General features: G+C 33.0%; 1 protein-coding gene across 4 annotated transcripts in view; it reads right to left on the minus strand.

Annotated features, from left to right (window-relative positions):
* LOC124105659 (uncharacterized) overlaps positions 1-13,610 on the minus strand; it is a 64,844-nt gene that overhangs the window by 13,955 nt on the left and 37,279 nt on the right. For all 4 annotated transcript variants that reach the window (XM_058585175.1, XM_058585174.1, XM_046462873.2 and 1 more), the window contains exon 3: positions 13,482-13,536. In XM_058585175.1, the coding sequence (XP_058441158.1) occupies positions 13,482-13,536 (55 nt within the window). The remainder of the gene's footprint in view (positions 1-13,481; positions 13,537-13,610) is intronic.

Below are 13,610 nucleotides of genomic sequence, written 5' to 3' on the forward strand. Positions count from 1 at the left end.
CCACAAAACATGAATGTAACAAAACCAAGCACACATTGCTGCTGAATCAACGTGGAGCCGTGTTTCATGTGTTAGCTTTGATAAAGAATATTTTAGCTTTTGGGTTTCTGTGTTTGCTAGTTTTTGTTGAGTAGTAATATGAATCAAATACTGAAAAAATATCCAATATTGGTTTCATTAAACATGGAGTTAAGTTTTCAAAAGTGAGATTACATTTATAATTACCATAAATATAATAGGTAATGTACACATACCAAGTAAAGGTGTGGAGTAATTGAAGGAATGGGAATATCTAATCAGAGGAGCAAAACAGGAATTTCAGGACATAAATATATAAAATGAAGAAAAAAATTAACAGCATGTGTGTTTAATGTAGCCTATCACAATCATTTAACAACTTTATTACAGGTATATATCTTGTTCCTCCATTTGTCCTACAATATAGTAAATCCAAAGGTGTGATAACAGTCCAGTGGAAAGTACAATTCATTTCCATTGAGGAAAGTTCTCTGAACTGATCAGCTTACATATATACTTTTTAAAATAATCTATTTTTCCATATCCAGGCAGGACAGGGGTGTATCTTCTTTTACTGTTACCTCTGGTCTAACCCACTGAAAGTTTCTTGATCCACTTATTTGAGAAGACATAGGAACTGTATACAATAAATAATGCTCAATAAACAGAAACTATTAAAATATGGTAATCAAAAGGGGAAAAGTGAACTGAAATGCCAAACAATTATAAGATATGAATAACCTATTAAATTTCAAATTAATTGGCATGTATACAAAGAATAACAGCTCTTCAAAGAATAAAAAGGTATTCAAAAAATTAACATATACAGTCTGTTGTTTACAAAATGAGCCTGGTTTGGTATATCTTGTTAGACTTTCAAGGATTTTCATGAAATATCAGTCCATCAGACTCTTAGCTATCTAGAAATGAGGACTTGGCAGAGTAATTGGGTGCATTCCTAGCATTCTCAAAGCCATGATTTCAGTAAAGAAAAAAATTAACTATCTTTTAAAATGCTCAGTGATTCTGAAATGCTATGTTTCTCATCTCAACTCCTTACTTGAATTTGGAGGACAAGATAGGGAGAACCAAAGACCTCTGAGTCAGAACATATATTTTGTACATGTTCCCCAACATTTGATTCACTAAAGTTTGAGAGTTTTTATGCATGCTTAATCTTCTACCAATTCCTCTAACTTAACTTGCCTATTTGATGTTTTCTTTTGCTTTGTTATTGTGTTATTGGAACTGATAATTGAACCCAGGGTTGCTTAACTCCTGAGCCACATTCTCAGCTCTTTTTATATTTTATTTAGAGACAGTGTCTTGCTAAATTTCTGAGGACCTCATTAAGTTACTGAGCTGGATTTGAACTCAAAATTCTCTGGCCTCAGCCTCCAGAGCTGCTGGGAATATAGGCATGCAGACCCTGTGCCTGGCCATTTAATTTTACCTATTTGAAATTCTCCCTATCTTATCCCCCAATTTGTAGGTGTATTAGAAGTCATAATGTTACCAGAGAACATTTTATCAGGCCATGATCAATGTGTACCTGCTTCTTTTTCTTTTTGTTGTTGTCTATAGTTTTTTTGTCTCATTCTTCATTCCCACTTCTCACCTCCCCTTCCTTATTTCCCATCTTTTCTTTTAATCTAAGCAGATCTGGAAATGAACCTAATAAAAATTCAACTCCTCTAGGGACACTCAAATGTACCATTGATAAGCTGCATTATTTCAATCTCCTTACTATTTATTATTTTAATTTCTTCCACTATTAAATCATACTAGTGCTCATGTTTTAAATATGCATTATATCCAATGATTATATAATGCATGGTTCTTACATTCTTATATGTCCATTTACACCATCTTTTGCCCTTTGATATGCATCACCAGATAAATGACCCAAACCATTCTGAGAAAGAATCTGAGAGATACTCTGGTAAAATTAATATCACTAATGAGTTCCATGAAGATTTCCTAATCACTATTCTAAGGAGACACATAGCTTTCTAGATTTGAAATAAATTAGACTTAAAAACTAGAGATGTTTGAAACATTTTATATCAAAGTGTCATGTATCCTCTGCAAATCAGCCAAATATTATAGTCATTTGGTTACTAAATCTATAAAACCAGGAAAGAAGGACAATAGAGAAATACCAACATGGGGGCTAGAGTTGTGGCTCAGTGGCAGAATGCCTGCCTTGCATGTGAAGGCACTGGGTTTGATTACCAGCACTGCATATGAATAAAACAAAGGTCCATCAACAATCAAAAGGATTAGGAAGAGAGAGGAAGAGAGAGGAAGAGAGAGGAAGAGAGAGAGAGAGAGAGAGAGAGAGAGAGAGAGAGAGAGAGAGATCAACCAGTAGCACACTAAATGATGTGCATTTTTTCATCAGGAAGTAACTCCATTACACCTAACCCTACTCATCACTTACCACTAAAAATTACAGGACCTTCTACCATGTATAACACATATAATATATAATATGTATAACTTGTGTAAGTTGTGTATATATATACATATATATTTGCTACACATCATTTAAACATTTAAAACATTCTAATTATAAGCTTTTAGAGTTTAACTAAGATATTTTGTTATAGACCTTGAATTATGTCACATCAAGTAGAAGAAGCCACGGCCCCACGCTTTCATTCAGGTAAGCAAGGGCTAAGAGGAATCTAAATATCTTTTGGTAAAACTTTTACTGATAGACAAACTAGTTTAATAAAATGATAAAGTTGTTTTAAAGAAGGTTTCTTTCTTTTTCAATATATGGGATAGAGTATGCATCAGTTTCCACTCAAGAAAAAAATGATAAGAAATTATACTATGGTAAAAAGCGTGTATGTAGATGAATACAGTGGTTACTGACTACACCCTGAATTTGAGTTAAATCAATTGTTGTGTGACTGCAGAAACACTAGGAAGGGGCAAGCAGTGGAATGCAATTACAGAGAGCCAATGAACAGATAAAAACAAGGAATATGTTTTTCTTAGAGTAATAAAAGTTTCGTAAAAGAATTTAACTGCAGCAGTTTTCCACACTGGCTACATGGAAGCTCTTCTCTGGTAGGCTCAGACCCTCTATAATCTCAAGAAAATCATATTTTAAATTCCAGTAAAGAGTTTCAGCCAATTGGATTCTGCAAGATGTCAATGGAGGACAGTTGCACTGCAGCTTCTTCTCAGTAGAATCATAAGCAACTCCCAAGATACTTCTTCACTTGGAGTCCCGTAAGGAGCTCTGGAAAGCTGTACTCATGGTTACATGGTTATCCAATGGATAGAAACTGATGTAAGTTTCAAAATTAAATGTGCCTGTAGGAACTATGTGACAGTGAGTGTCAGGATTGATTTTGGTAGAAAACTTGCTATTACAATCTCCAGAGAGGAGAGCTTATTTCCTGGGTCTGGCCATCTCACTATGCTCAGAGGCATGTGAAGGAAGAAACCTCACTTCTTCAACTGAAACAATTACAATCACTTCCCTGGTAATTAACAGAGGGGGTTTCCACTTTAGAAGGTCCCATTGCTAGGACTATGTCAGAATCTCCTGCATGTTTTACATCTCCAAGACACAACGGATGCCTCTCTTTACTGGAATTGTGGGTACCCACCTTTTTGGTTCAGATTAACAGAGATGTGTTGAAAACTCTTCTTAGCAGAAAGCATGGTGTGCTGGTTGGCCACCTTATAAAATGAAGGTCAATGGGGGACATCACCCTGTTAAAACTGGTGTTTTGAGATTAGTAACAGGAAAGAAGATGAGTTTTTGTGTAATTTTGTGGGGTAGAACATTTTTGGAGTGCTTGGGAAAGTCTTGTGAAAAGTTGTTTCCTGCATCTCCCCCAACCAAGCACAGATCCTGCATGAAGACTTGGAGTCTTGCATGATCCTGAGCTCACTGAAAAAAGTTGGGAATTGGGGTTTTAAGCACAGACTGACCCACAGGGTCCATGTGTGAGAGTTTTGTTGACAGCTCCTACTATAGCCAGAATCCAATCCCCAGGAACACAAAAACCAATATTGTGGGCTGGGGATGTGGCTCAAGCGGTAGCGTGCTCGCCTGGCATGCGTGCGGCCCGGGTTCGATCCTCAGCACCACGTACAAAGATGTTGTGTCCGCCGAAAAACTAAAAATAAATAAATAAATTCTCTCTCTCTCTCTCTCTCTCTCTCTCTCTCTCTCTCTCTCTCTCTCTCCTTCTCCTCTCTCTTAAAAAAAAAAAAAACAATATTGTGAATGATTTACCTCTTCATATGAAAATGGTCTTATAACACTTTCTCATAGGCTTGGATGAAGCTTTTCCACATTCAAGACTCCACAACCAGTCCTGGCCTGTTTGGGCTAGAATTGAGAGGACTAGTACAATTATAGTTGCTCCCCAGAAAGACTCCCAAAATGGTGAATTTTAAAACTAGAAGTAGGGGAAGAAAGTGTTTATATTTGAATTATATCAGATATAAGGAAATCATATACTTTTCTTGGTACTGCACTTTTAAGTGGCTTTTCTTTATCATTTATTTTTCACTTTCTAACTTACATGATCTTTTAATTGTTTTATTTTCTTTGTACTTATTTTCTTATTTTTCATTTGTATTTGTACTATTTTTCTTTTTCATTTTTCTTCTTATTCTTTTTTCCATCTTACCATTTTTTCTATATATTTTAGTATTGATTTTAGAATCACTAATGCTTAAATTTTGGGCACCGTTTATTATTACCATTTCTTCATTGGCTACTGGAATTGTAGAGATCATTTTTAAAAGTTTTTACTTTGGTTATATATCAACATGTACTTAGCTTATAAGTTTTTTATATGACTGGTGGTTATTCTTTCCTCTTAAAGTATTTTGGATTAGAGGTCCCAGCACTTCTGTCAATGACTTGGGGCTTTGAAAATAGAACATATACTCTGTTCAGAGAATATCCAAAGAGAAATCTGCTCAACAATATGACCCACATGTAAGAGGGGAATACAAATCTATTTGAACAGCTGTTCAAACCTATGCATATTAAATCAGGAAACATGATAGAGCAAGGAACTAAGACACTATCCAAAGTGTTTAAATCCCTAATAATTTAATACACATACATTGATGTGTAAGATATGGTAAGCAAGGAATTTAAACAATTTATTATAAAAATAATTTAAGGAAATAAAGGACTAAAAAATAAATTATTGAAGGCAATCCAGGCTTTGAAAGGACATCCCCAAAATGAGATAGAGTTTTGGGAAAAAAAGGCAAAAAATTTGGAACTAATGAGTTTATTAACTCAAATAAAATTCCAAATAAAAATACTGCCAAAGTACTACATCAGGCAGAAGGAAGAATGTTAAGTCTTAAAGACAAGGTAGATGAAATAGAACTTTCCTGAATTAATAAAAAGAGAGACTTTAAAAATAAGATACAAACATTCCAGGACAACTTTAAAAGACCAACTGAGACTAAGGTCTGAAGGAAGGAGTGTATATACAGACTAAAGGCAAAGAGAACTTATTCGGTGAACTCACACCAGAAAAATAACCCTTAATTGCAGAAATAAGATGAATATCAGGCACAGAAAGCATTTAGAAGGCCAACAGACTTGGCCAAATAAGAAACTGTATGCATTATATTTTGGATAAAATGTCAAAATTCAGAGCATAAAAAGGTTTGTAAAAATTCAAGAGAGAAGCACCAAGTCATTGATAAATGATATGCATCTGTATAACTCTAAGGTCCAGCAGTACATGCAAATATATTCCAAGCACTAAAACAGAAATACTGTAGTGGCATCCTCTCCTCCACCAATGTATCTTCATTAAGCTTCCACAGAAACTCTTACCACAATTTTCTTGTTAACAACTCATCAGCAAAGATCTCCACAAAATGGCTCAAATGTGGTTAGACACTCTATTTCCTGTTGCTCTGCTCTTTTTTGCAAATACTAAATTTACCCATGAACTTAATGAATGTACTCTGCTTTTGTGGTATAATCTATATAATCCCTGACTTTTCTAAGAAATGGAATAATAGGTAACTTCTGAGAATTTGCAGAAAAAAATTACTTTAATGTAGACCCCTGCAAAAATATACACCTTCAAACTCCCCTCTCCATACCACTGTGTATAAAGCTCAACAAATGTCTAGACTTGGCATTCAGAGGGAGAATTTGTTTTAGGTGAAAGCCCTCAATGAGTAGGCTGCAGACAATAAATCTGCTTCTTCCTAATTCCTCTGGTGTCCAGTCTCATTTGTCTTACTTCGGTACTGCCAGCCTATATTGGTATCTGCATCAAAGTTATTCTTCAGAAATAAAAGTAGAAGTAAAGACTTTCCAAGAAAAGAATGAACAAAAATAACCTATGACAACTAAGCTAACACTGCAAAAGATTCACAATGGAATTCTATATACACAAGAAAAAGATTAAAATAAATCATGGGAGAATACAAGAGAATAAATGTCGCAAGAAGAGTGGATACACAAATGGGAATTAAGAGTGAATCCTATATTATAAAGAAACACACCTCAATATTCTAACACTGAATTCACATTGTGTTAATTACCAACTTAAAAGACATAGACTGAAATACTCAATGAATAAACAAGACCCAAATGTATACTGTCTACAAAAAACACACCTGAATTGCAAAGATGTTCATAGAATAAAAGTGAAAGGATGGAAAGATATTCCATGTAAATGGAAGCAAAAAAAAAAAGAAAGAAAGAAAAAGAAAAAAGCCAAGTGGTAGCTATTTGCAAAGCTGATAAAGGAGACTTCAAGCAACAATTACTCAAAGGTGGCAAAGAAGGTTACTACATACTGCTAAAGGGAAAAATCCAACAAGAAAATAAGTGGCTGTAAATATTTACATATGAATGTCAGTGAAACCAATTTTATAAAATAATCACTATTCAGCCTAAAGGGACAGATAAGACCTGATAAAAAACAGAAGTGTGGGTGACTTTTATACTACTTTCATCAGCGACTGGTTACATAGACAAAACATCAAGAAAGTTCCTAGATGTCACTTTTATTTCACATACTGTCAACAGTTGTCTACACAGTATTTCATCTGACAAGAGAAGAACTCAGTTTTTTTCAGAATACAAGAAACTTTTGTTATAATAGATCATATATTCGGATACAAAGCAAGTCTTAGTAAATACAAAACCAAAATAATTGCTTTCATCCCTTATCACATCACAATGGATGGCTATTAGAAAACAAAACATACAGCATTTTTAACAAATGGGTGGGGGGAAATTATATACACATTAAGAAGAACAAAATTTGATCCTTATTTCTCACCCTTCACAAAAGTCAACTCAGAGTGGGTAAAATATTTAGGAATTACAAAAGAAACTTTAAAAATGCTGGATAAATTGTGAGCTGAACTCTTCCACATATTGACACAGCGTCAATTGCCCTAATAAAACTCCTAAAGCATAAGAAATAAAACCAATAATCAATAAGTAGTATGACATCAAATAAAATACTTCTGAACACCAAAGGCAACAAGAGCATAAAGACAGAGCCTAGAGAATGGGAGATCTTTGTCATCTGATCAAGAAATGGAGGTTTGGGCTGGGGATGTGGCTCAAGTGGTAGCGCACTTGCCTGGCATGCGTGCGGCCCAGGTTCGATCCTCAGCACCACATAGAAACAAAGATGTTGTGTCCTCCAAAAACTAAAAAATAAATATTAAAATTCTCTCTCTTTCTCTCTCTCTCTCTCTCTCTTAAAAAAAAAGAAATGGAGGTTAATATTCAGAATATATAAAGAACTCAAAACTTTATTACCAAAAAAAAAAAAAATAGTAACCCACAGAATAAATGGAAAAAACTAAAGGGAATCCTTCTTAAAAGAATTACAAATGTAAAATAAATGTATATTTAAAAGTTCAAAATCTCCAGTAGTTTGGGAAATACAAATCAAAAGTGCACTGAGATTTTATCTGACTCTCTTCAGAATAGCAATCATCAATAACACAAGTAATAGTAAATGTTGATGAGGATGCAGAAGAAAGGTCCACTTGTATATTGTTGGTGGGACTACAAATTAGTACAAACACCCTGCAAGAAAATACACAGATTCTTCAAAACTTAAAATTAGCATATTATAGGGATGCAGCCACATCAAAGTTTAAGGCAGCATGATTAAAAATAAATAGGCTATCAAAAAAAGCCTAAGTGCCAATCAACAGATGAATGTATAAAGAAAATGTGGGATATATACATAATAGAGTTCTATTCAGGCAGTATTCAATAATAAAAAAAAATGGTATTTGCTAGTAAATTAATGGAACTGGAAAACTTCCCACTAAGTGAAATAACTCAGACTCAAAAAGTCAAGGATTGAATATTTTTCCTCATATTAAAAAGGTATATAAAAACAAGGGGGATAGGGGGGACTCCATGAAAATAGAAGAGAGGTCAGTGAAGCAGAGGAAGAATATTGAGAGGGATGGAGGGACTGCCAAAGGAAGTGTGGTGGAATGAATCTGAACAAATTTTCCTATGTGCACTTATGAATATATCACACTGAATCTGACCTTTATATATATATCAATGATTCACTAATTAAAACAACTACAAATAAATACAAGAAAGATCAGTGGAATAGAAGAAAGGCAACAGAGAAAGAAAAAGGGAGAGTACTGAGAACCAAACTAAAAATAAATAAATAAATAAATATACTTGTATGATTATTTAAAAATGAACCCCAATATTATGTAGGAAATAATGATCTAATTAAGAAAAAGAAGTAAACAGTGAGTAAAACTACAGAAACTGCATGAACATGTAAGGAATAAAAAATACAGTTGCATAATCAAAGGGTCACTGATGAAATCAGGGGGAAATTTCAAAAAATACCTCAGAACCACATGCGAATCAAAACACAGCATCCACACATGTATGGAATACAGTAAAAGCCATTCTTTTTTTTTCCTTTTTATTCTTTTCTTTTATCAAGACATTGTATGTATACATAATAGTGTGATTCACTATACCATACAGAAATGCATATAACATATTTTGACCAATATTTCTACCCAGTACCTTTCTTTTCCTTTCCCATGTCCCTCCTCTGATCCACCAAAAGTGGTTGTATGTAGGCAGTTCATAGCAATGACTATCTCCTTTTAAAAATGTGAGATATTTCAAATTAAAAAACCTCAAGATGCATCCCAAGTTTTAAGAAAAACATCAGTAAATCAATTCTAAAACCAATACTAAAAAAGAATTAATAAATGACAGAGCCAAAATTATAAAGTAGAAAATCAAAACAACAACAACAAAAAACCTAACATAGTAATAATGAAACAAATAGTTGGTTGTTGAAAAGGTAAATAAGATTGATAAACTCTTAGCCAAGGTAAGTAAAAAATAAAAAAAGAGAAAGAAGATACATTATAAATGAATAAAGCTAGAAACAAAAACAGAAATATAACAACAGATACCACTGAAATCTAGAGGATATCTAGAGACTATTTGAAAAACTTATATTTTAATAAATGAGAAAATCTAGACTATTTTAAAGACTTAAATTGCAACACATGAAAAAAAAATCTAGAAGACATTGATGAAATATGACCTAAAAATTTTGAATCAAAGGGATAGAGATAAACAAATAGCTCAATAACAAGCAATTAGATTTAAGCAATAACAACAAGCCTCCAGGACCATAGGTGAAAGCATGACTGAATTTTATCAGATATTTAAAGAAGAACTAATATTAATCTTCCCATTACAGGTAAGAGCAAAGGAAAGATGCTTCCTAAGCAAATCTGCAAAGTATTTCCCTGATTGGAAAAGTGAATATGGACCCAACAAGGAAAAAACTAGAGACCAACATCCTTGAGGAATATAGTATAAAAATTCTCACAAAATCTTTGCAAACCACATTCAACAACACATTAAAAAAGAACATGCAGTGTCAGGCATTGTGGTATGTCTATATTCTAAGAAATGAAGAAGGTTGTTTCAGGCACACTATAATTTGAATGCCAGCCTGGGCAATTTAGTGAGACATGTTTCAAAGTGAATAATAAAGGGGGCTGAGGATGTGGATCAGTGGTATAGTGCTGCTGGCTTGAGTCTCTAGTGTCACACAGAAAAACCGTATATGATGATCAAGCTGATTTTGCTCCAGCATAATTCAATACATGCAAATCAATAAAATTGATACACCACATACAGAATCAAGGGCAAAACTACATGATCATTTCAACATCAACAGAAAAAAGCCTTTGAGAAAATTTAAGGGCCCTTCATGACAAAGCCAGGAGGAATTAGAAATAGGAGAAGCTTATAATAAGATAATAAAGAACAAGTATATTAAACTCAAAGCCAATAGTGTAATAAACTGGAAAATTTTCCCTAAAATCAGAAAAAGGCAATGATGTTCATTGTCACCAATCTCACTAATCACAATACTTAAAATTTTAGAGATGAGAAAAAAATACAATGGATTCAAATAGAAAAGTAACAATGTTAAATTACTTCTATATGCAAATGATATAGTCCTATTCTTAGAAAACCATAAATGTTACATCATGAGAATTCTACTTCTGATGAATAAATTCATCAGAGTAACATGATACAAAATAAACATATAAGAATAAACTGTCTATATATCAATAGCACATCTGGTGAGAAAGAAGAAAGGGTAATAACTCATTCAAATAGCTTTTAAAATAGCTAAAAATAAGCTTAACCAAGTAAGTGAATGGCATCTTCAAGGAAAATAACAGATTGATAAAAAAGGAAGTTAAAGACAATAGAAAGTAGAAAGATCTCCTATGTTCATGGAAAGGCAGAATTAATATTGTGAAAATGGCTATAGTACCATAAGTGAATTATAGATACCATGTATTCCCATTCAAATTATAACGATATTCTTCACAGAAATGGGGAAAAAAAACTACTTTTAAATTTGTATGAAAGAAAAAATAAACTTAGACAAAGTGGTGCTGATCATAAGAGCAACAATAGATATAACACAATGCCCAATTTCAAAATATAAAACAGAGCCATAGTAATAAAAAAAACATGGTACTAGTGTAAAGAAAGACCCATAGACCAATGGATAGAAGAGAAGTCAGAGAGCCAAATCCACACAGGTACAGTCATGTGATTCTAGGCAAAGATGCCAAAACATATGTTGGAGAAAAGACAAAAGATATTTTAGAAATAGTGTAGGAAAAACTAGACATCCATACGTAGATGAAGAAAACTAGATGCCTATTTTTTAACACTGTACAAGAGTTTATTCAAAAACGATTAAAGACTTATGTACCAGCTAGAAGCTTTAATACTGCTAGAAAAAAATATGGAAAACACTTCAGTATGTAGGCAATTACTTCCTGAATAGAGCTTCCTACAGCTCAGGAAAAATAGTAAGAATGGATAACAGAGAGTTCATCAAATTGAAACCTTTCTGCATAGTAAGTGAAACACGCAACAGTAAGAAGAGGTAGCCTCCAGAATGGGAGAAAATCTGTGCCAGCTACTTTTCTGACAGAAGGTCAATATCCTGAAAACATTAACTCAAACATCTTAACACCAGAAACACAAAAACCTATTTAATAAATGAGCAAATGAACAGTTAGTTCTCAAAATAAGAGGTACAAATGGCCAACACTTAGGTGGAAAAATGCATAATATCTCCAGCAATCAGAGAAATGCAAATTAAAGCAACACCAAGCTCCCATTTTCCACCATCCAGAAAAAGCAATCCTGAAGAAAGCAAATGATACTGGGAAGAATTGAAGAGACAGAAACTCTTATATGCTATTGGTAGGAACACAAATTACTATACTCCTATGGAAATCAGTATGAAGGCTACTCAAGAAACTGAACATAGAACTACTTTATGATTCAACTATACTACTCTTCAGTATTTATTGGAAAATATTAAAGTCAGCGAACTTTAGAGATACACACATGCCCATCTTTATCATGACCGTATTCATAGGAATCAAGTTATAGAATCAGGCTAGATGCTTGTAAACAGGAGAATGAATAAAGAAAATGTGCCATATATACACAAGGAAGATTTCTACGCATAGAGAACAATAAACATCAATTTTAAGAAAATAAAGGAAACTGGAATGCATCATGTTAAGCAATATAAGCCATACTTAGAAAAAAAGTATCATATATTTCTCTCATATAGAAAACTAGAGGTGGAAATAATCAACATGAAAATAGATGGATGGATAATAAATTTTGTCCATTAACATAGATAAAATCGGAGGTACGGAGGAAGGAATGTTGAAGACAGGATTGGGTAAGTACAATTGATCTACATGTATGTACAAATATGCCACAGTGAAAACTGTGCATTAATTTTTAAAAATTGACCTTTTTTAATTTTTAGAAGTCCATTTATTTTTTTTAATTTATCATGTTCATTACTATTGTTACTTTTTCTGTTTGGATTTATATTTTTCTTTGAATACCAGTACCTATTTATATACATTTTTTATGTTTATTTTTGTTGTTGTTGTTTTCTTTTTAGTTATATGTGACAGTAGAATCTATTTTGGTATAATTCAACAAGCACTGACCACCAACAGTTTTAAGCCTATACTGATTGGTGCTAAATATAAATTACTTGAAGCTTTAATAAAAACAGAAGAAAATATTGATTTCTTAAGTATCTAAAATATGCCACATTTATTTTCTTATTTTTGTATTCATTATAATACCAAAATGATTGTGATGGTAATCACACACCCTGCCTTCTATTCATTGAAGGATGTCAAGAGTAAATGATAGACAGATGTGACACATTGTTCTATATATCCAGCATGTACTTCCTCTGAACATTCCTATGTTTGGCCTAATATTCAATTGCTGCTCTTATTAATTTCAATATTTCTTATTTTAAATATCAGCCATATTGACAATCATCCAATCTGGATACTTATCTTTCCCTTCATAAATAAATTCTTTGTATGCATCCCCTTTTCTCAGCTTCATATTCCTAAAGCTGTGATTTTGGCTTATTTTCTATTTATTTCCTTCCATACGGACACACCAAAAAATTGTTTATTCCCACCACATTCTATCAGTGTTAATTCTATACATATACCTCACCTGTTGCTTGTTTTCTATTATAACCTTGTAGCCTTATATTTCTTTCTAGGATGTTTGTCTTCATAAAAGATGATATGTAAAAAAAATGGAAAGAGAATTTCTAAAAACACATTATCTTTGAGTCAGGTGATGTAAAGAAAAGACAATCATTCTTTATTCTGATTGCCTGCACAAATGTGGTTTCAACTATGTCATTCTTTTTAATGGCAGGGTTACCATTGTCAGGTTAGTTTCCACTGTTTTGTTCTCAGTGTCATATTATACTTCTGACAATAAAAACAAAATAAACAGTATATAAAAATTTTGTAATTTCAAGTCAAAAAGCAGCACAAAATCAGGCAGTCTTCAAATAGCTTACCATCCTTCATGGATTGCCTTGAAGTTTCAGTTAATTTTCCTCCTTCCGGGGTGTTCTAGAAAGAAAAAAAAAATTAAGGCATAATAAGAACCAAAGTTGACAAAATAATAAATGTTTTCCATGACTGCA

This window comes from Marmota monax, unplaced genomic scaffold (genome assembly GCF_021218885.2).
Source record: "Marmota monax isolate L192 unplaced genomic scaffold, Marmota_monax_Labrador192_F-V1.1 WCK01_AAM20220418_F8-fsc00638, whole genome shotgun sequence".
NCBI lineage: Eukaryota > Metazoa > Chordata > Mammalia > Rodentia > Sciuridae > Marmota > Marmota monax.